This window comes from Melozone crissalis, unplaced genomic scaffold (genome assembly GCF_028551555.1).
Source record: "Melozone crissalis strain CALT ecotype California unplaced genomic scaffold, PUWL_Pcris_2 ptg000006l_1, whole genome shotgun sequence".
NCBI lineage: Eukaryota > Metazoa > Chordata > Aves > Passeriformes > Passerellidae > Melozone > Melozone crissalis.
The window spans coordinates 19,893,184-19,914,162 of record NW_026535784.1 but is presented as its reverse complement, the minus strand read 5'-3'; the positions used below and the strand labels follow the sequence as shown (position 1 = coordinate 19,914,162).

General features: G+C 35.7%; 1 protein-coding gene across 2 annotated transcripts in view; it reads left to right on the top strand.

Moving 5' to 3' along the window:
• Positions 1 to 19,235, top strand: part of GABRA2 (gamma-aminobutyric acid type A receptor subunit alpha2) — a 58,395-nt gene extending 39,160 nt beyond the window's left edge. For both annotated transcript variants that reach the window (XM_054295996.1, XM_054295995.1), the window contains exons 6-10: positions 2,012 to 2,094; positions 5,022 to 5,165; positions 5,981 to 6,133; positions 14,103 to 14,305; positions 18,395 to 19,235. In XM_054295996.1, coding sequence (XP_054151971.1) covers positions 2,012 to 2,094; positions 5,022 to 5,165; positions 5,981 to 6,133; positions 14,103 to 14,305; positions 18,395 to 18,703 — 892 coding nt within the window. In that variant the 3' untranslated portion in view covers positions 18,704 to 19,235. The remainder of the gene's footprint in view (positions 1 to 2,011; positions 2,095 to 5,021; positions 5,166 to 5,980; positions 6,134 to 14,102; positions 14,306 to 18,394) is intronic.
• Positions 19,236 to 20,979: the final 1,744 nt, after the last annotated feature.

Genomic DNA, 20,979 nt, shown 5'->3' with positions numbered 1-20,979 from the left:
TAATGTAGGAGTTGACCTATTACTGCAGCCATTATACTGAATATATGAGCCCCTAAGCAAATTTTTTATTAAGATCGGAGGAATAAAAAAACAGAGCAAGAAGGAAGAGATAATAATATCTCAAATTCTTTCCAGCAAGAGCTAAAGGGAAAATATGTCTTACTATGTAATTACTGTTTCTTTATATATAGTTACAATATTTAACTTTAAATTTTAATTTTTTCATCTTGTGCATCATTTGTAGCTAAGATAAATATTTCAGCTGGTAAAATGTATTAAATTTGCTTAGAAAATAGAATATAGAATATGAAAAATTATAAAAATCATGTATACACAGATATTACTAGCATTTTTAAAGGACTGATTTCTTCTTTGGTAACTCTTTTGGCCATAATGTTTGTTACCTATGTGAATTTTTTTGAATATTTTACCCAAGTTTCCAGAAGCCCTTGACTTAGATTTTTTTCTTTTTCTTGGAGAATACTTAATAAATTGAAGTTGTCGTGAAGGCTGACTTAAAATCCCCAGCCTAAGTCAGATAGAAAATGTGAGCTTCAAAGTTAACATGTACTCTGCTACTTTCTCCATGCAGCCATGCCAGCATCCCTGAAACCCGATTTTACTACACAGCTCTGAAACCCTTGCCCTATTGAGAGTTGATGAGTAGGCTGCTGATGATATTGGATGTTGTAGTGCTTGGAGAGATTCAGAAAAGTTTGCTTGAAGTAAATTCAGGCCCCCTGTGTTGTATTTTTGCTTTGGCTCAAATTAATATTTGAGAATAATCTGTCTAAGCTGATGGAAATTCTCTTTCTCCAGAGAGTATAAGAATCATATACTATAAATTATAGGAAATACTGTTTGAAACCATTATGAAGCATAAGCTGAGTCAGGTTAATTATAATTGACTAAGCATTTTTGTTACTTGTGAGTATGTTGCTTCTCAGGGTATCAGATTAATGTGTACACTGATCTGTTTTGCCTAGATTTTAAACAGCTGTTTTTATCATGTCTACATAAAAATGATTGTGTGATTTACATCAGAGGCTCATGCAGTTATTTCCTTTGCCTTCAGCCTGTTTGCTGATTCTTATCTCCTGGTGCCCCTTGAATTCAGATAAACAATCCTGGGGAGTGGAGAAGTAGAAATATGAAATATTTTTTGGTGGAAGGCTGGGAGAATATGGCAGAGAATACAATGACTAGGAACCACTGGGAATACAGAAGAGAATACATCAGTTACAGAAGTAACTGATGTTTGGGGCTGGATGAAGAGGAAGAAAAGGCATACAGAAAAAAATCTCTACCCAGAGAAGACTTAAAGGATAGGAAGGAGTAACATAGGGTTTTTTCTTGGCTTTTTTAAAAAACTAAAAATAATGGGGAAGTCCATGAAATGCTTTCTTCAAATTGTTTTAAATTATTTTTTATTGTGGTAATCCCCGTAGATGATACTGGGATATTTCACAAAATAGGCAAAAGTGGATGCTTTGTTAACATACTGTCACACTTTACATAAAGAGTAATCACTAGTAACATGGAGAATGAGCAGCAGCAATCTTTTGAAAGAACACAAATATTTTTTCTCTGTATCTTCCATTCAAACTGTGAAAAAAATTGAATTCAAAAGACTCAAGTAGGGTTCTTGGGCAAGTTAATTGTATTTTAGATGCTCCTTTAAGAGCTGTAGGAGCACACAAGTACCACAGAATATTATGAGAAGAAAATTATTTTTCTTAACAGCCTGGCAGTACTTAATTTGTATTTTTCTTTAAATGACCTTTGTTCATAATTTTGAGGTCAGCTTTTACAGGTTCTTGGTATGATAAGTAAATGCCTTTCAAAGGAACACATAAATTGGAAGAAGTAAAAGTAGATTTAAATTCTTGTTAGTTTAATATAAAATTTCAATTTAGTCTACTAAATTGGCATGAACTCTGTTCATTTCTGTGGAACTGATTTTCTTGTCCTGCTAAATGACTTTAATGCATAGAGATCTTTTGCCTTTTAGGCTTACAGTCCAAGCTGAATGTCCAATGCACTTGGAGGACTTCCCTATGGATGCTCACTCGTGCCCACTGAAATTTGGCAGCTGTAAGTATATAATGGGAAGTAGAGCCTTTGATTAGTGAATATCTAACATTTCTCAGCATAATTTTGTTTCAGTAAACTGTTACATGAGAAATGTAAACCACAAGATGGGACTTAAAAAAAAAATCACTGTAACCTGACACATCAAAATCTCTTTTCTCTATTCAAGTATTGTGTCTTCTAGTGTATTTTAAAGATTTCACTACTCCAGTTAACAACAAACAGCCTGCACCTGATCAACACTGCACTGGTCTACTTTCATTGCAGTGTGCAAATCACACTGACCAGCACAGAACTGGATGCACGTAGCCTGTGTAGCATTAACAAAGAGCAGATAGAGGAATTCAGTGAGTGGGTTTTTTAAATTTATCACCAAAACTTAGTTTCTCTTTATTGTTAATGATATTTCTAATGTTCTTATTCAGTGAAGGCAATAGTGAATGGCTTCATGTGATGAAAAATTTCATTCTTATTGCATCTGCATGTTACAAACAGGTGGAATTTGACCTAACTGGTATTATTTTTAACAGCAGCATTATTTCACTTTCTTAGATTACAGCCATTCTTCTTCTTCTTCATTATATATGTTTTGGACGTTTTACACTAAAAGCTTTATTTTTTTTTTCCTTTGGCTGCAGCCTACATTCTCTGCTGGGCCCAGGAAAGGAAATTGGGTTTTTTTGAGGAAACAAGTTAAAGCCCTATAAATTCTGGCTGACTTTACAATAATTGTAGCAACCACAGAATACAAACCAGGGGATATGCTGCCACTAAGGACCTCATTAACCACATGATGCTTGTCATAGCACTGTGCTATGACAAGCACACTGTCTCCATCGTGCTCCAATATCCCTTTTCCTTGGAGTTTATAGCAAATTAAACAAAGCCTGTGCTTCTGATGATGTTACCACATTTGTAGGAAATCTTAGCTATGGAGATAAAAGATCATTAAAATGAATATTATTTGCATCATGGAGCCTTCTCCTGCCCCCTCAATATTATATTTGTAGTACATAATGCAGCCTAAATAACTAACACCAGAGATGTGAGCCAAAATCAGCTACTGACTAATAATATTGACATATTGTACCCAGCAAGGCATGTTGGATTTATAAGGTGTTGCAGGGAAAAAAAGACTCCTATGTAGCCTCAAAGCAATTTGAAAACTCATGTAATAATGGAACTGATACTCAGGCCAAAAGACTACTTTCTTTTGGAGCAATTTTACATTGGAAATCCTTATTACTAGGTGTATTAGACTCTGTGTGAATCACTCCTTTTTTTGTCTTTTTTTTTGGTCCTGATTGTTTGTTTTTCTTACCAGCCTGCTCTTTTTTTCTCTGCCTATGATTTTCTAATAATCAGAGTAATTCTAAATGTGAGCAATGTGATTTTAAAAAGTGTATTTCATTTCCCTCAAAGTCACCCGTGCCTGTTGGCACATTCTCAGGTGGCACTTGCTTCTGTTCATTTTGAATGGCTTCACACACATTTTATTTCTTTACCTAGGACTCAATTCTAGACAACTGTCAATTTTTCAGCTTTTATTCTGGGATAGAATCTGAATGATGAATAGTGGTGAAAATAAGCAGGAATCCTGAGGATTTTGGTTTAACTAAGGCAAGTTTGCCAGTGGTATATATTTGTCACAGCTCTTCATATGCTGCTAATCTTATGTTGCTAGGAGGATCATCAGCGTGTATGAATGTCTCTTTTTGAACATAAGAGAAAAGCCACATTGAATGTATGGGAGAGGCTGTAGCTTAATAGATTGCTTTTCTTTATTCTTTTCAAAAAGTCTAGCTGAAAGTGAAGAGAATGGAGAGAAATTAGCAATTTGCCATACTGCTGGTTTGCATTAAAGCAGAGATATTTTTGTGTAAAGCTGGAAGGATACATGGGAAGTGCTAAAAATCTCTACTTGCTACCCACCTGCTAGATTTTGTTAGTCATGCAATTTATGGCTAGTTGCATGAAAAAGCTACTTTCTGAGCCTCTAGAGATTTCTCAAGTGAAAATGTTTGCAGACCAACAGTAATGATGCTTTACTTTTTAATTGCACTGCAATTATGGTGTAGGATTTAAAATGTACTTGTCTCAGTCAATCAAAATGAACACCCAACTTCTTGGGTTTTCATTTTTCAAAGTGGTTTACCCTTTTTCTTTCATATTCCATTTGTTAATAGCATATTAGACTGTAAAAACTTTCTGGACATACTCTTTTTTTTTTTCCTTACTTATTGGAGAGGCATTAGTGCTGTTTAAAATACAGTGTTGATTTGCTTTCATACCAGTTTATTTTGAGAAGAGACCAGGCTAAATGTATGTTTGATCATGAATGTACTGAGAGAGCAGCCTGTTTAATGTTGGCGTGTCCCCCAAAATAATGGACACTGGTGAGATTTAAGAGGGTTGGCAGAAAAAGGTACCAGGGTGTTTTCACTGCTGGCTTGCCATATTTAAGTCTGGATTTCAACTAATAATAAAATTCTTGTGATACATCCCCGAAGTTGAGCATGGAGTCAATGGAAGGTCAGAACTATACAGGAATGAATTTTTAAAAATTTTGTGTGTCCTAAATCTTGCAAATTGTTCTTCTTTTCATCTGTGTTATCACAAATTATAGGATAAATATAATATCTAATCTCTCACAAGTCTTTTAACAGTGTAGAAGAAATGTTGTTTGTAGTTTAATAGAGAGAAATTGTGTTTAATAAGATCACAAGTTAGTGCCCTGTTCCCATGCTACAATAGGCACTTACTTTATAGTAAAGCTATTTTAAATGACCAAAGATATTTTTACCACACGATTTTAAATTCTTTGGGGTGAGTTTTATTTGAAAAATAAGTAGTTCTTGTAATTCTGTGAGTTTTGATGGATGCTGTTTAATTTAAATTGTTGATGAAATATTTTACCTTGTTTCCCACAGATGCATACACAACTTCAGAAGTGACATACATTTGGACTTACAATGCTTCAGATTCGGTGCAAGTGGCACCAGATGGCTCAAGACTGAATCAGTATGATCTTTTAGGCCAAACAATTGGAAAAGAGACAGTTAAGTCAAGTACAGGTTAGTAAAAAAAATTTTGAAAGATTTTGGAGAAAAAGGCAGTTACTGGCTGTGAAAACTATATTCCAGGTGGTGTTACAGGCTTCTGAAAAAGAATGTTGCAAAATGGGATCTATTAGGCATGTACTGTGCAAGTAACACAAAACAGCACTTCACTGATTCTTTCAAATTATAATTAGCTGGTGATAGCAGAGGTGAAATTGCCCTCAGTAACTGTTTGTAAAAATGCTAGATCTCTGGAGCTCTGGAGCTTCATGTTTAACCCTAACATTTGTAAATCAGGGTTGAGATATTTGTTAAATTTCATGGATTTCATTTTTTCATGGATTCATTTCATAGATTTTGTCTATTAAATGGTAAAGCAGACAGGTTTCAACCATGTTTCCCTTCCATCATGGTTTTGACATGAAGCACTGGACTATTCTACTAGACTCTAGACTGTTTTCCTGCATGTGCCAGGCCAGGACCTCCATGACTTCTTTCTAAGCGTGATTAAACTCTCAGAGAGCTGTTGTGTGAATGCAGAGAGTTGCTTAGAAGCAGAAGACTTCAAGGCTGAAGTACTTCTCAGTGCATACAAAAGTTCCTGGAAGTTCCTTGACACTTATCTTTCATGGAACACAGTGGGAATAAGAAATAGCTGTACTCAAAATCTTTCTTACGTTCTACAGGATGCTTTCTATTACAAAATACCTTTGGTACAATATAACCCTAGGACATTTGTTTCACATAAATATAGCAAATGTTCTAGGACAGAGGAAATGGATTTTCTTAAGATGATAACCTTTTGTTTTTTGTTTGTTTGTGGCACGTAGGTGAATATACAGTAATGACGGCTCATTTTCACTTGAAGAGAAAAATTGGTTATTTTGTCATTCAGACTTACCTCCCCTGTATCATGACTGTCATTCTGTCTCAAGTGTCATTCTGGCTGAACAGAGAATCTGTACCTGCCAGGACAGTCTTTGGTGAGTATACTGAGTAGCAGTAGCTCTGTTTGCAGTAGCTGAAGATGCTAGAAAGTACTTCTGAATCAAAGGGCTTTTTCATTCAGGTTAAAGTGTTTGTAGAATGTGATATGATTTCTAGTCCAAACAGCTTTCAACTGCAACTTACACATCTCCTGAGAATCCCAAAGGTCTTGGAAATTAGTACATACAAGCAAACTGTCCTCATATCCTTGAGTCTTAAGAGGAAAAAAAAAAATCACAGAATAGAAAAAGATATTAATGTTTGTATTTAAAAAGTAAATTTAGTAAACTTAGATTATTTTCTGAAATATCCTCCTTACCTTGGTATTATCCAAGTATTCTGGTACTTGGTAGATAAGCAAGTTTCTAAATTTATTTTTAAATTAGGCAAATTAAATTTGAATTTGTTGAATTATTTGTGTTAAAATTTCAAGCTGAAGTTCTTTTAAAGAAACCCTATTCCGGGGGTTTGGGCAACACTTTTTTGCTAATTCAAATTGGAAATTACTGTGAGGTCAGTTCAGCAGAGCAATAAGATGGTGTTTCTCAAAGTAACGTCTTTCCTATTTGCAAAGCAAAGTTCATTTAGTTTGTTTGCTTTTAAAGAAAAAGAGATTAGCAAAATAAAATTATTTTCTGTGTGAAATCACCCATCAAAAAATGCTGCATAAAATCATATGCTTAGTCATCAGTGAGTGCCGTGTACTCTTCAAAAAATAGGCCAAACTCAAATGCATATTAAATATTATGCACAACAAAGCATTTACTGTCTCTCCTGGTAGAAAACATGCCACACAAAGCACTGTGAAAATTGCAGGTTTGAATATGAGCCTTACAGAAGTCAGATGAAGTGGTTCAATGGTTTCAGTGGGACCAGAATTCTACCATGGTTTTCCAGGCAGCTATCAGGCAGATTCTTTGCCTTTCTTCAAAATCTTCTGTGAATTTATCTATTTTGATTATGAAAATGTACACTCCTGTTTTCCAGCCCCACAAGTACACTGTAAAATCCTTCTATATCTCTGTCTTTGCTCTTTTCTGTATCCACTCCAATGCATATAGGACAGTGTCACTGGTCTCTCCAAAAAAAAGTCTCACATCTGCTCTTCCTAAAATGCTCTTTGTGTTACTGTGTCACTGTTAACAAGGCACTCCATGCATAACAAGACCCTGGGATAATTTTCCTGAAATGTGTCCCTTCATGCACACCTGTTCTATATTATTGATTTATTTTCTGTTTAATTTATAATTTTTTTAAGAAATAAGTAGTATCTGCATGGCAGGCTGCTGCTTTGCTCTCCTGGGGTTTAGTGTAACATGGATAATGAAGTGTCCTGCTTCAGGGCTGATTCAGTCTTGAGGAAAGTGCATAGGAGGGCCACAAGAACAGAATCACACCACTCAGCGACACCAAACCTGAAATCTCTTTACTAAAAACAATGAGTTTATTGCAGACATGGCAGTTTTATGCTAGTATTTTATTCCTGCCACACAGACATGCACCCTGTATGCCGTAAGGGCTCTGTCCCCTCCAGGCACCCTTAACCCAGGGAAACAAGACACATCCAGGCTCTGCCTTTTGGAGAAACCTCAGCCCTAGCATGCAGCATTTGCTCCTCAGGCTTAGCCTTTTTCCTTGGGTTGAGTTGGATTTTCCCCAAGGAGCTATTTCATAACATTCTTTGGCACTCTAGATGAGATTGAGCCAATGGGCTCCGTAAATGCACAGCCCCAAGTGGATCTCCCAGGCTTTCTCCATTCCTTCTGGCAGCAGTTATCACTGGGATTTCTGATACCCCCTGGTCTCTTGCCTGAATGTGTTACAAAAATGTACAGTTAGTCAGAGTTTCATAACAAAGTTCCTCTGTAGCTCTTTAGTGGTTTTTGAGCGTACGGAAATATTCTTGTCAGTTGGAGTTGGGCTGGTACACTCAAGGTTTCATCTGGGTGATACTTTGGAGTAGGCTCCATCCAGTGACAAGAGAAGCTCATGCTGCAGTCACATTAATGAAATGAGCTACATTCAGCAGAGAATATAAAAATTTTAGGGGGTATTCCTTTACATTTTATTGATCATACTTAATTTTCAGTTTTTATATGGAGTAGTCACTTGTTAGATACCCATTTTTGCATTTTATATCAAATATATCAATTTTAAAATATAATTAAACAGAAGTTATGGGTCTGACAAAGTTTGAAAATCAATGAGAAATTTATTTCAATGATCTTCTTGCCAGCTAAGGACCTACTACAGGAATACTGTTCCTTTCAATGAAACATAGCTTCAAGTTATTCAAAGCACCACCTAGCATGTATTATTTCATGGGTGAAAGAAGTTACTTTTCTTTTCCCTTTTTATTCTCTTTCTTCAATGTGGTTTCAAGTTCTAGGTCAACATTAGGGGTTGGTATAATGAGGCTTATTTTATAGTTGAGCTCTTTAATCCCCTTTCTTTTTGGCATCTATTTAATATTACTATATTGCTTCAACTTTGCTTTAAATTATTGGAAGAAGAAAGTTTCGTCATCATTGATTAAATAAGTCTTGAATGTGTTTTCTCTAGCAGATAAATCTGATTGCATTCCTAATGAAAGAAAATAGGACTGGTTCATAATGCCTTCATTTAGTGCAAGATTACAATCTGTTTCATTTACTAATGTGTTTATTGTCATGCATTTAGTGTCAACAATATTAGCAAAACTAATCTTGTGCAGCTTATTGGATTCTTGCTTTGTTTTAATGGGTCATAGCACTTAGAAGCATCACATGTGTTTGAATAGCAGCATTAGATGCAGGTGACAAATCAGAAATTCGTTTTCTTAGTTCTACAGTTATCTATCCTTTAACTCACATGGAGCATCAATGAGAATGATAAAATAAATGTAGTTAGGTATATAATCTTTGCTAACTGAAGCAGGAAAGAACAAAAATTCGTCTTATTGTTTATTATATTTAAATTCACATAGCTATGTTCTTTTGTCAGTTCACTGTGATAATTTTATTGTTGCTCTGAGTTCCTGTGTCTGTTTTTACTTGTTATTGATGTGGGTTCTTTCCATGGCGTGCAGTCCTTCAGGAGCAGAGTGCTCCAGCGTGGAGCTACAGGTCCTGCTGGAAGCCTGCTCCAGCACAGATTTCCATGGTGTCACAGCCTCCTCCAGGCATTCAGCTGTTCTTTTGGGGGGCCCTCCGTGGGCTGGAGGTCGATCTCTGCTCCCCCATAGACCTCTCTGTGGGCTGCAGGGGCACGGCTGCTTCCCCAAGGCTTTTACCACAGGCTAAAGGGGGATCTCATCTCTGGTGCCAGAGCACCTCCTCCCTCTCCCTCTCCACTGACCTGGGTGTCTGCAGAGGTGTTTCTGTCACATATTCTCACTTGTCTTCTCTGCCTGCAGTTGTGTCTGCTCAATATAATTTTTTCTCCATCTTAAATATGTCATCCTAGAGGCACCGGCAGTGTTGCCCTTGGGCTTGGCCTTGGCCAGCAGTTGTGGGTCCCTCTTGGAGCTGGCTGGCTTTGGATCTCTCAGGCATGGGGGAAGCTCCTGGCAGCTTCTCACAGAAGCCACCACTGTAGGCCCCGCTACCAAAACCTTGCCATGCCAACCCAAAGCAACTTTTATATTGTGACACTACAGAAAGAGAAACCCAAGAAAAGTTCTTGGAGAACTTTGAAGATTTGTTCTCTGGTTATTTTTACATGGGAATTGAATAATAAAGACCCGTCCTTTTGAGCAATTCTATAAATACAAAGTACATTTTCCCATTTCATTGAAAAAAAATCTCAAGTGTCTTTATTCTTCTCTCCTTCCACATGCTGCAGATTATCTTTTGTGCATTTAGAGATATCCCACCACTCACACATTTCTGTTTATAATTTCTTAATTGGGAATTTCTGCTTAATGTAGATATAATTATATAGTGATAGGCAGTGGGTAGTGGAAAACTAGCCCTGAGTAAGAGACTGAGCTGGTTACAAACAAACCAATATGTCTCCTCAACTTAGTTGTGTGTGAAGTCACTAGTTCATATTCCAGGGGTGGCATAATTGCATGCAGCTTTTCCTGGAGTTGGGGTAAATAGCATTTGCCATTTGGCTTTGGGAATAAACTTGTCTGTTGCTCAATGGGACACTGTGTTCCATTGCTCAGTATTGATACAGTGAAGCAGCATGGTGCCAACTTCACCATATGGATACGAAGCTTACCCAACTGATTGAATTCAGCTTTTCTGGAAATAGATTTTGTTATAGTTCTTGTCTCCCAAGCTATTTAAAAAGGCTGGTCAGTGTTGTTATTTTAGTGAAAAGGGTAGACAGAGTGATGAGCTATTTTCTGTAATCATTCTCTCAATGGTTGTTCAGATTTACCTGCTGGCGTTTGAGCAAAAAAGTACACTCCTTTTGTATTGCATTCCCTCCTAACACATATGCATTGACTAAATAAAAGCAAACAGCATCCTGTGTACTGAAATGTTATGGTGCAATGCTTTAATATCATGCTAGATACAGAATTTTTAAACTTTTGTTTACACTTCTATTTGGTCTTGGAGTGATAAAATGAAGTGGTAATCTGTATCTCTGAAATGGTCAACAATCTTTCCTTTCTGCTGTTATTTGTATTTATGAATCTCTTTGGGTTTTGGGCCAGGTTGGATATCTAATTACCAAAACACATTTGCAATTGCTGTTAAAAAATAGAATAAGGAAATTAATTTCCTGAATAAAAAAAAAAGTGATTTATCAATCCTTTTGTGATATGTTCTTCAACCATTATGTGTAACTAATAAGTGTGGGCATAAAGTAGTTATCTTGACAGATTTTAACTGTATTATATATGTGTTAACTCCTCCAATTTCCACTCTCTGTTTCTAGTTAGACATTTCTAGCTTTTCAGATTACCTCTTCCACTGTTATAAGCAAAACAGAGCTGCTACTTTCCAGAGATATAAGTTTAGTGCCAGTGAAAAGTGTTGAATTTGCAGCTCTGGAGATGTATTTTCTCTCTCCAGTAAGCAAATGCTGTTTCAAAAGCAGCACTATAAAAAAAAAAAAAAAAAATTAAAAAAAAAAAAATCCCAGGCAATCAAATAGCTCCAGTCTTGGCTGTAATGGATAAACCTGTAGTGACAGAAGATATTTAGCTTTGTAGGCATGCACTGCTGAGAACAAACCTTGTAAGGATGTTTACTGCTAAGTAAAAATGCTCGGTCTTCTTTGGAGAAAAAAGGTGGTTGGATGGTTTATTTTTTTCGATCTTTGATTTCAAAGACAAACTGATGACTGCTCATGGTCCTTACAAAATAATACGTGACTTTCTTCTGGCATCATGTGTCCTGGGCTATAGAAGAGAGTTCTTGCCTTGTATGTAAACTGATTTTTCTGCATCATAGTGAGATATCATGCAGTCTTTACATAGCCCTTTAAATGTTTTTTGACCACTTCATTGTAGGGGCTACAATCTACTTGGTAATTTTATGCCAATTTTAGTTCACTAGTGTTATGAATTAGATGAGCAATGATGAACAGTTTTGTTCTGATCAGTGTATGGGTTTTGTGAGTTTTTAAGTTAAACCTTTAGGAAATAAATGAGTTTTGTTTTTTCAAGTTGACCATGTTCTTCCACATTAACAACTTTTCAGTCCTCTCAGGTTTAGCCATGGCAAGGAGGCAGGTTATTTCCATTCAGTCCTTTTTCATAAAGAAGACTTGATAAAACTGATTTTTCAAATAAACTATAATGTGCAAAATCATCTGTCTTTTCTCTGAAGAATAATAGCAATCTAAAAGGACTAGAGAATCCTAAACTGACAGATATTAAGATGAAATTTTCTGTCCAATTTTTTCCCATTCAATTCAGGTTAAATGACTGTGCTAGCTTGAACATCACTGAATTTATAGAGTGAAGGAATAAATGAAAGTATGTTGGCAATGGTCTGACAGTGTGCTGCTTGATTAGCATTTGGGTCACAAAGTGGTGTAACTTGCTGAACTTTTTAGAGAAATTGTCAAGTGGTAGCATGTGGTAACAAGATATAAATTCACAATGTTTTAACTGGGACTAGGAAAGGTCAGCAGTAAATCTTAAATCAGATTTCTGAAGAAGTCAATGTGGTTTCCAGAAGATTAATTTACTCTATAAAGTGGGATTTAAACTGAGTAATACCTTAGCAACTGTATATATTTACATGTGGATAAGGTCACCTTATATCTGAGAAACACTCACTTTACTGAATCTCTGTACAATTATAATGGTTTATCTGCAGCTCAGAACCAGTGTTAAAATTTACATGTGATAATTTTAGATGTAAGATAGGCTTTCTTTTCCCTGAGGTGCTGAAATTAATTAAGCCATATGTTCTGTAAGCATTAGGAGAGACTAAGTTCTTTACAAAATATATTTTGCCTACAGATTTTCGTACTGTTCCGTGTGATAGCTGCTTCCTTTTCATTGTATAGCCTAGTAGATGCCAACAGTGTCATGGCTGATTCCAGGCCATCCACTTCTTTAATTTATGGAGGCTGAAAAGCAGCAATTAGAGGTTTATGTTTGCTAAGGAGTCTCCTGTGTGACTCAGCAGGATGCTTCTGTGTGTTGTTTTCCCTGCTGCACAGACCTTTGAAGGCACTGAGGCCGAGTCCACTTAGCTTTGCTCTGCCACCCTTTGTGGCACCTTCACAGATGGAGAATCTTTACTGGAGGGACGAAAATTGTGGAGTCTGAGGAGGTCTCAGTAGATGCAGTTTCTGTCTCTCTTCTCTTTCACACAGTGGTTAAAATTGCTTCTTCTCTTGTAGCAGAAGGAGAATCAGAGCTCTGTTGATCCTCCAGAACCCAGGTGACAGATTGCTGACAGCAGAAGGTCTGGCTTAGGGAGAGTCACTTTACTTTCTCTTGGGAAGCCTCCTACACCAGTTTTATGAGTGTGTATTTGTTGAAGCTGTGATGTGCTGTTACTAATATTTCTGCCATGGCATCTCCTTTGCTGTCATAGTGGAGTGTAGGTTTGCTGATCTGTGCTGAGTACATCACTTTGTGTTGCCTTTAATTCTGCAGACATGCTTAATGGTGTGCCACAAAGGGAATAGTTTGGTTTGTCTACGTGTGATTCAGACTGAGGTGGGAGAACTGATTTACTTAAGGAATGGAGACTGTATTTATGGCTGTGGATTTCTGCTTGCTAAATCTGACTCAGACAGAAGTCCTTCTCTTCCTTTCCTTCCATGTGTCTTCTTCCGGATTCTTTTGGGAGGGACTTTTTTTTTTTAAAACTGGATCCTTATTATGTAAAAAAGTACTGCAAAGTTCTTTTAGTAACTGCACAGTGAATGCACAGCCTTCCTGTATCACCAGCTCCTGTTTTCTGACACATAATACAGTTACAATAATCTGTCACTGCAAATCAGTGCTGTTCTAGAATACAATCCATGTTACCTGAATGAGAACTTACACTGTTTATGTCTTTGAGTATGTCACTGAATGGTTAGTAAGACAGCAACTGTAAAGAAAAAAAAATTCTCATTAAAAAAGTGTATTTGTTTGGTAATTTCAGTAAATATGGGTGCCAAACCTGCAGCCATTGCAGAGAAGCCAGCTACCAAACATTAACCTATTAATCATTATTGCTCTAATGTTGCTAAATATTATGAATCTGTGAAGAAATTATTAATTTTGTTAGTTACAATAACCTATCCTGCCCTGACAAGTTAAGAAAAATTATTTTCTGTAAGTAAAATCATCAGCTCATCTAAAAAGGAAAGTCTAGACAGGAAATTGAACTGACTGATCTGCAAAGGAAAATCCAGATACAACATTTAATACAATTCTAGCAATGTTTGTCAGCAACTTTGAAAAAAAAATTTCATTGTGTTTCAAAAGCGTACCATGTATTTTTTTTTTGGTTTCTTTTGCTAACATTCAAAATCCAAGTGAAATTGTTGATGTTCTATTTTTGTGTCCCCCTGCAGGAGTAACAACTGTGTTGACAATGACAACACTGAGCATCAGTGCTCGAAATTCACTCCCCAAAGTAGCATATGCAACAGCTATGGATTGGTTTATTGCTGTTTGCTATGCATTTGTATTCTCTGCATTAATTGAATTTGCAACTGTAAATTATTTCACAAAACGAGGATGGGCCTGGGATGGAAAAAGTGTAGTGAATGATAAGGTAAGTCCTAAGGAAATTGTCCTATTTCCAGTCAATTACCTAAATCAGCTCTAATATATTGTTATGATATTTTGCTGTATAACAACAAAAAAAAGCTTTACATCAAAAGAATGTACACGTATTTTCTGTCCTGAACAGGAATATTTCTGCCCTTATGCTAATCTCATTTGGTCTCACTTATCCAGATTTGGTTATCAAGAACCTTATCTTTTGGGAACTGCCTGTCTTGTTTTTTGACTCCTCAGATACAACTGTTTATCTGGTTATTCATAAAATTTAATCCAGATTATATTGGTGGATCATTCTTTGTATTTTTTATTCAGTTGAACTGGAAATAAAAAGAAAAAAAACCCAGAAATATATAATGTAGATCAATTTTGTAATAATTAATAATTAATAATGGTATGTAAGGTTTAGAAAAGCAAATTAATATCCATATATGTTAGTACTATGAATAACAAAATCTAGAACTTCTGAACATTTCCACTATTCTGAAACTTACTGCTAATGATAGCTAGACATTAATTTTAAAACCACTTTAGATAGCAGATGTACAAAATTCTTCACCTATGATGTGTTGATGCTTTGAGTACACAGAAACACAGTCATGCCTTAATTTTCTGGTCTTTATAATGGTGTAGCAATGATGGAATCAAGTTTTGACCTGATAGAATTTCTCATTTCATAAAGAGAATGAGCTAGTGATTTTTGTATTTGCAGTTTAGAACTGTAATAACACAGAACAATTATTAAAGCTCACTCATTTTGACAGACTTAATATATTTTATCCTTTTTTCCTATTGTAGTCCTTGATTTTACCAATGAAAACAGATTTCTTCTGAAAGATACACAGACTTCTGTGATCCTTCCTAAAATAGGATAGAATTTTATTTGCTTCCTAAATGATTCTAGTAAGTGTGGAGCAGGTTTCATTAACTGATTTCTCATCACTTTGAATGCATAAAGAAGCATGCATAAAGAAGCAATTCATAAAGAAGCAAAATGTTCAGTCAATAGTAAAGGAGAATTAGAAGAAATGTTCATTCTTCATAATTCCCTGTGACTTCTGGAAGGGCATGTGTTATCCATGACTTCAGGATCTGTTACCTCCTGCTAGAAGTAAATCAGGGCGAGTTTATCAGCATGTCTTGAGTGAAGCTTTTCAGACTGGCACATTGCCCTGTGTGCCAGTTATTGCCAGTATTACAATAATGGTAGTAATATTGTAATTGTAATAATGTAGGGAGTCCTTAAAAACTCTCTGATCATCCTTTGGTTATTCCTTTAAAGTACAAGTGTTGTCTCATGATCTTAGGAGTGGCAGCTCTTTAAAAGCTAGCCGGTATTCCTTCCCTAGAAGTGAAAATAGCATCCATTACATTTTAAGATTTATATACCATCCATGTGTCCAGTTCTCTTCTTTCTTCAAACTAACTTAACAAAAAGATAAGCTTTTAACATAGTCATAGTTTCTCAGAAAAAAAGTATGATTCAGCTTTATTATGCAGGTCTCATTAATGATAGTACAGATACCTTTTAAAACACACTAATTGTGTCTGAAAGGAAGGACTTATAGATGAATTTAATTTGGTAATATAGATGAATTAAATTTGGTAATTTGCTCTTTTGAGCTGAAGGTATCTGTACACCTAAAGCCAGACTTACTTTTCACTAATTAAAATGCAATACTTTTCACTAATTAAAAGGAAATGTTTCCTCAGTGACAGTTGTCTGTGTTCACATTATATGGAAATTCTTCTCTAAGTGCTGTTGACAGGGAATTTGCCTCACAGGCGGGCAAGTGCAGGAAAAACCCACATATTTGATCAGTTATTTTTCACATGCCAGTCGATAAGGAACAATGCTGAATTCCCAGCTGGTTCCCAGATTCTCTTTTTATGTGACACCATCTCCTAAGACAAAATATTATAGGCACAACATCCAACCATGAAGATCTTAGCAAGATTTTTAGATGGCCCAGATAAATATCGAATTGGATGTAATTTAAAACCAAAAATTGGAAATTGAATAGATGCCTCCCAGTGGAAGTAAAAAAGCTGAAATGCACCTATATGAGAAATGTCACAAGAATTCCCTTACTTGTGTCACATCCATCAGATTAAAAATAAAAACAAACCCATACAGCTGATGATTTCTTATATGATCCAGAAGTTAGCTATTTTTTCATCTGCTTAATTCTGTATTTTGTGGAAGAGACAGACTAAATCTAATATTTATTTGCTTGTCTCTAAATTGCATACATATATTTTAAATTACATTATATTATTGTATTGTTTTATATATAAATGATGTATATGTATATACACATAAATAATATATATTGCTTCCTGAGAAACTGCCTTCCATTCTTTCTTGTAGGAATTCTTATTAGAAATTCCTTAGTCTGAGATAGCTGCAAAGCATTGGATTAATTTACAGCATTACAGTCTTATTGCAGAACTAGTCTGTGAACCTATGTATTTGTCTAAACCCCCAAGCCTGTATTCATTCCCTATACATCCCTGTGCCCATGTGTCCACATGGACTCTCCAGTGACCTGCCCCTGGCTGAACTTTAGCCCTTTGAAGGCATACACAGTCCCATAACAACACAGAACTGGTGAAGTTGGAATTGACCTCTGGAGATCATTACATTTATCTCCCCTAGTGCAAGCAGGGTCAGCTAGGGATGGTTGCTCAGGGTCATTGTCCAGATATTTTTTTAATATCTTCAAAGATGAAGATTCCACAACCTCTCTAGGTAACCTATGCCAGCGCTAGGTCAAGATCATAGTAAAAATGGAAGGTTTTTTAATACTTAAGTGGAATATTCTGTATTTAATTTTGTGCTCATTGCTTCTTGTCCTTCAACTGTATTTCACTGGGGAAAGTCTAATCTTTATTCTCACATACTTACATACATTGACAAGACTTCCCCTGAGCCTTCTCTTTTCCAGGCCAAACAGCCCCAGCTCTCTTGGCCTTTTGTATTTCAGGTGCTTCAGGCTTTAAATCATCTCCGTGGTCCTTGACTAGACTAGTTTCATTATCCCCATGTCTCTCTTGAGCTGGGAAGCACAGAGCTGGATCCAGCACTCCAGATGTGGCTCACCAGAGCTGAGCCAAGGGGAATGATGGCTTCCCTTGGCTGGCTGGCAGCACTCTGTGATGCAGCCCAGGAGGCTGCTGGCTTTGTTTCTGTGAGGGCTCACTGCTGGCTTGTGTTCAACTTGGTGGCCACCCAGACCCCCTGGGCTTTTTCTACAAAGCATCTTTCTAACCCATTAGCCTCAACCTGCACTGGTGCATAGCTTATTCCTCCCCAGGTCCAGGATTTAAATTGCCCTTTTCTGAGCTTCATTAAATTAATTCCATCCCACCCCACTATCCTTATCTTCTGCTGTTTTTTTTATGTTCTTAGTCCTGTTTTCATCATTGTTATGCATTTTTTTAACCAATAATTTATGAAAACCAGAAATAGTTCTAGGGCTAAATCTCAGCTCAGTTCCAAAACTATCAATCTGGATTCCTTCTTTCACTTAATTGCAATCTCTTACTGACCTCTCTATATGTGTGTCTATGTATATATATGTGTAAACACATTTCTCCAGAGTCTCTAAAAAATGTAAACCCTTAACTGAAATTCATTTATTTATTAGTGGTGTGTTATGACATGCCTAAACGATAGTCATGCTAGTTTTATGTGAGAAAGGTGGCCTAATTTTAATTTTACTACCATGACGGGTAATCTTCACAGAAAACATTGTAAGGAATTTGCAATTCTGCTGTAAGGAGACAGATGCAAAGCCACTACAGAAAGGGCAATTCTTCTCCAGTTATGCTTACCGTCACAGTAACAGAGACTTCCTCACATAACTTAGCAGGGCATTTGATGGTGCAAGAGCAATCTTATGTCACCTCAACCTTCTTTTTGGATAGACTGGAAATGTCTTTTTTTATATCTGAATTTATTGGCATGGTATTTATTTTAATATGCTCACTTGTTTCTTTTACTTTTGAAATTATGTTTTATTAAGTCTATTCTGGCAAATACACATGAAATATTTAACTTCATGCTGTCTTCCGATAGAAAAAAGAAAAAGCATCTGTCATTAAGAAAAACAATGCCTATGCAGTGGCTGTTGCCAACTATGCTCCAAATATTACCAAGGACTCAGTGCTACCAACCATCTCGAAGAGTGCTACAACTGCAGAACCCAACAAGGCAAAACCAGAAGCGAAGCCACAAGAAGCAAAGAAGACATTCAACAGTGTTAGCAAAATTGACAGAATGTCTAGAATAGTGTTTCCAGTCTTATTTGGTACTTTTAATTTAGTGTATTGGGCTACATATTTAAACAGGGAGCCTGTCTTACTTGGCTTTGCACCATCAACCTAAAAGCTGACTTGCACTGAGGACTTCAAGCATCATTCTAATCAGATAGGTTGTTCGCTATGTACAGTCCGACTAATAACTGCTAATCTGTGAACCATTCTGTACAGTGTGTATATAAATGTCTTGTCTGTGTGTCTCCAAAGGAGGGACACAGCGTTAATTCATGGGTCTGTAAACAGATAGCACCCATGGCAAATACAGCCAGCTCTTTAAAAGTTAAACCCAGGGGACTTCTGTTAAACTAGGATTCAAATATACAGAATTATATTCTCTCCGTACAATGAGATGAAGATGTGATCCTACATAATTATTTAGGAGCAGTATTTTTTTAATTTAAAGTTAAAATATTTTTCTATAAAGTAACTAATTCTACTTTAGTGAAAGAAACTGTCATTTAAAAAAAGTGATTTTTTTAAAAAGGTGTAATTGTTTCATACAATAGCAGTACCCATGTACATAACAGAGTACGGAGGTCGTACAGTTCTGCTCTTCAAAACATTCTGGATACAAGTTAGATCACGGAGGTAGTAAACACTCTACTAAGTTTCTTACTTCTGTCCTCTTTGAAGTTGTTAATAAATTCATCTAATTGAGTTCAGGGAAAAGGGTAAATCCAATTCAATATCAACTGACTTCTGCTAGTAAGATACTTATTTTTTCAGTGTTTATTTATTCAATATTACTAAGCGGGATTGTCTGGTTCAGCAAAGCTGGATTTTTTATCAATTATTATTTTTGATTTTGTTCCTAATTGAATTATTTTCAGGTTTCTAGAATCACACAGAAATTTTTCAGGTTTAAGTTTATCAGTAATATAATATACCTTTTTTCTTTGCTTAATGTTTTCCTAAATCCTGCCATTACAATATTTACCTGTATTTGTCCCAGGAAGCACTGTTTTCAAGGGAAACAAGAACCATTATTTAAGTTCAGGAATATGTCCATATAATAAAATTTACTGCAGCTTTTGTAAATTGCAACTTTAGATTTCGCTGACATAACTTTACAACAACTTTGTATACTAGAAATGATTTTGCTAAGATTTGAATGTTATTTTTTTAATAAAAGGTCATGCATCATCAGTAGGCATCAACTGTATTTCATATACACAAATATAAAAAAATTGGATCTGCCATTGGCAATTTTATAAGAACATTTAATACTATCAGTAAAATTGTTTTTCTTCTGAGACTTTGCAAAGATTCTTTATGCCCCTAAAGGCCTGGTAAATCATAGCATAAATAATAACTGTGTACTGTATTTAGATTTTAGTATACTTGGCCAATCAAAAATATTTTGATTCACACATACATTAGCAGTTATTAGTTGACCTTTAAAAAAGAAACACCTTTATGATGATGTCTTCTAGTAGAGACATATGTAGTCGTATAGTGTCATTTATTGCAGTTTTGTACAGTAACTTGAGTATAGTGCATAAAATAGATATGTTCAGAGTTTAAAAAAAGTTGTACAAATATTTCTAAAATCAAATAAAAGAGTATCTTAAGACATGGAAGTGTGCTAAAAACAACAAAGAGAAACACTGCTTTCTTTTGCTGTTTTATTTTCTTGCTTTTTCTTTGCTTTTGATGTGATTCTGTTTTGTACTTTGTGTGACAGTATAGATGCCAAGGTCACAAATGCATATTATAAATAGAATTAATAGTTAAGACAGAGTTGACATCAGTAAAATAAAGACATTTAGTAGGTTATAAAAGAAGGGGAGAAGCATGGACAAGGTGTGTATCCCTTGAATTCCCTCTAATTAAACTGTCAGACTAAACCTTTCTCATCAACAGTAGCTTAAAAATGAGCACTTTACTCAGAACATTAAAAGAAAAATATCCTTATTTTCATATATATTTATATGTAAATGTAGATCTTCCATGTAACATGGAGATGTGTGCAATAGTGTGATTATGAACAAAAGGCTAGAAGGCAAGCAATAAAAAAAGGGTTTTTTCATGGTATAAGCATACATTTTTAAAATGTTTCATTTGTAAATTAAAAATTTTCCCTTGAACATCCCGTTGTCCAAGTATGAATAAATATATAAATATGTACATATGTACAAATAATTGTAAATATTAGGACTGTAGAAAAATCCCTTCACTTTTAGCTCTGTTTTTGGCAAAGGGCTCTGACTGTATAGTTTAATGGAGGCCCCTCCTAAAATGCTCTTGAACTTGAATAGCTCGATTATGTTTTCTGTGGCTGCGGTCTCCTTCCTGTGACCTAGTGAGAGTTCTTACCTTCTGTTCTTATCAGCAAGATCTAGG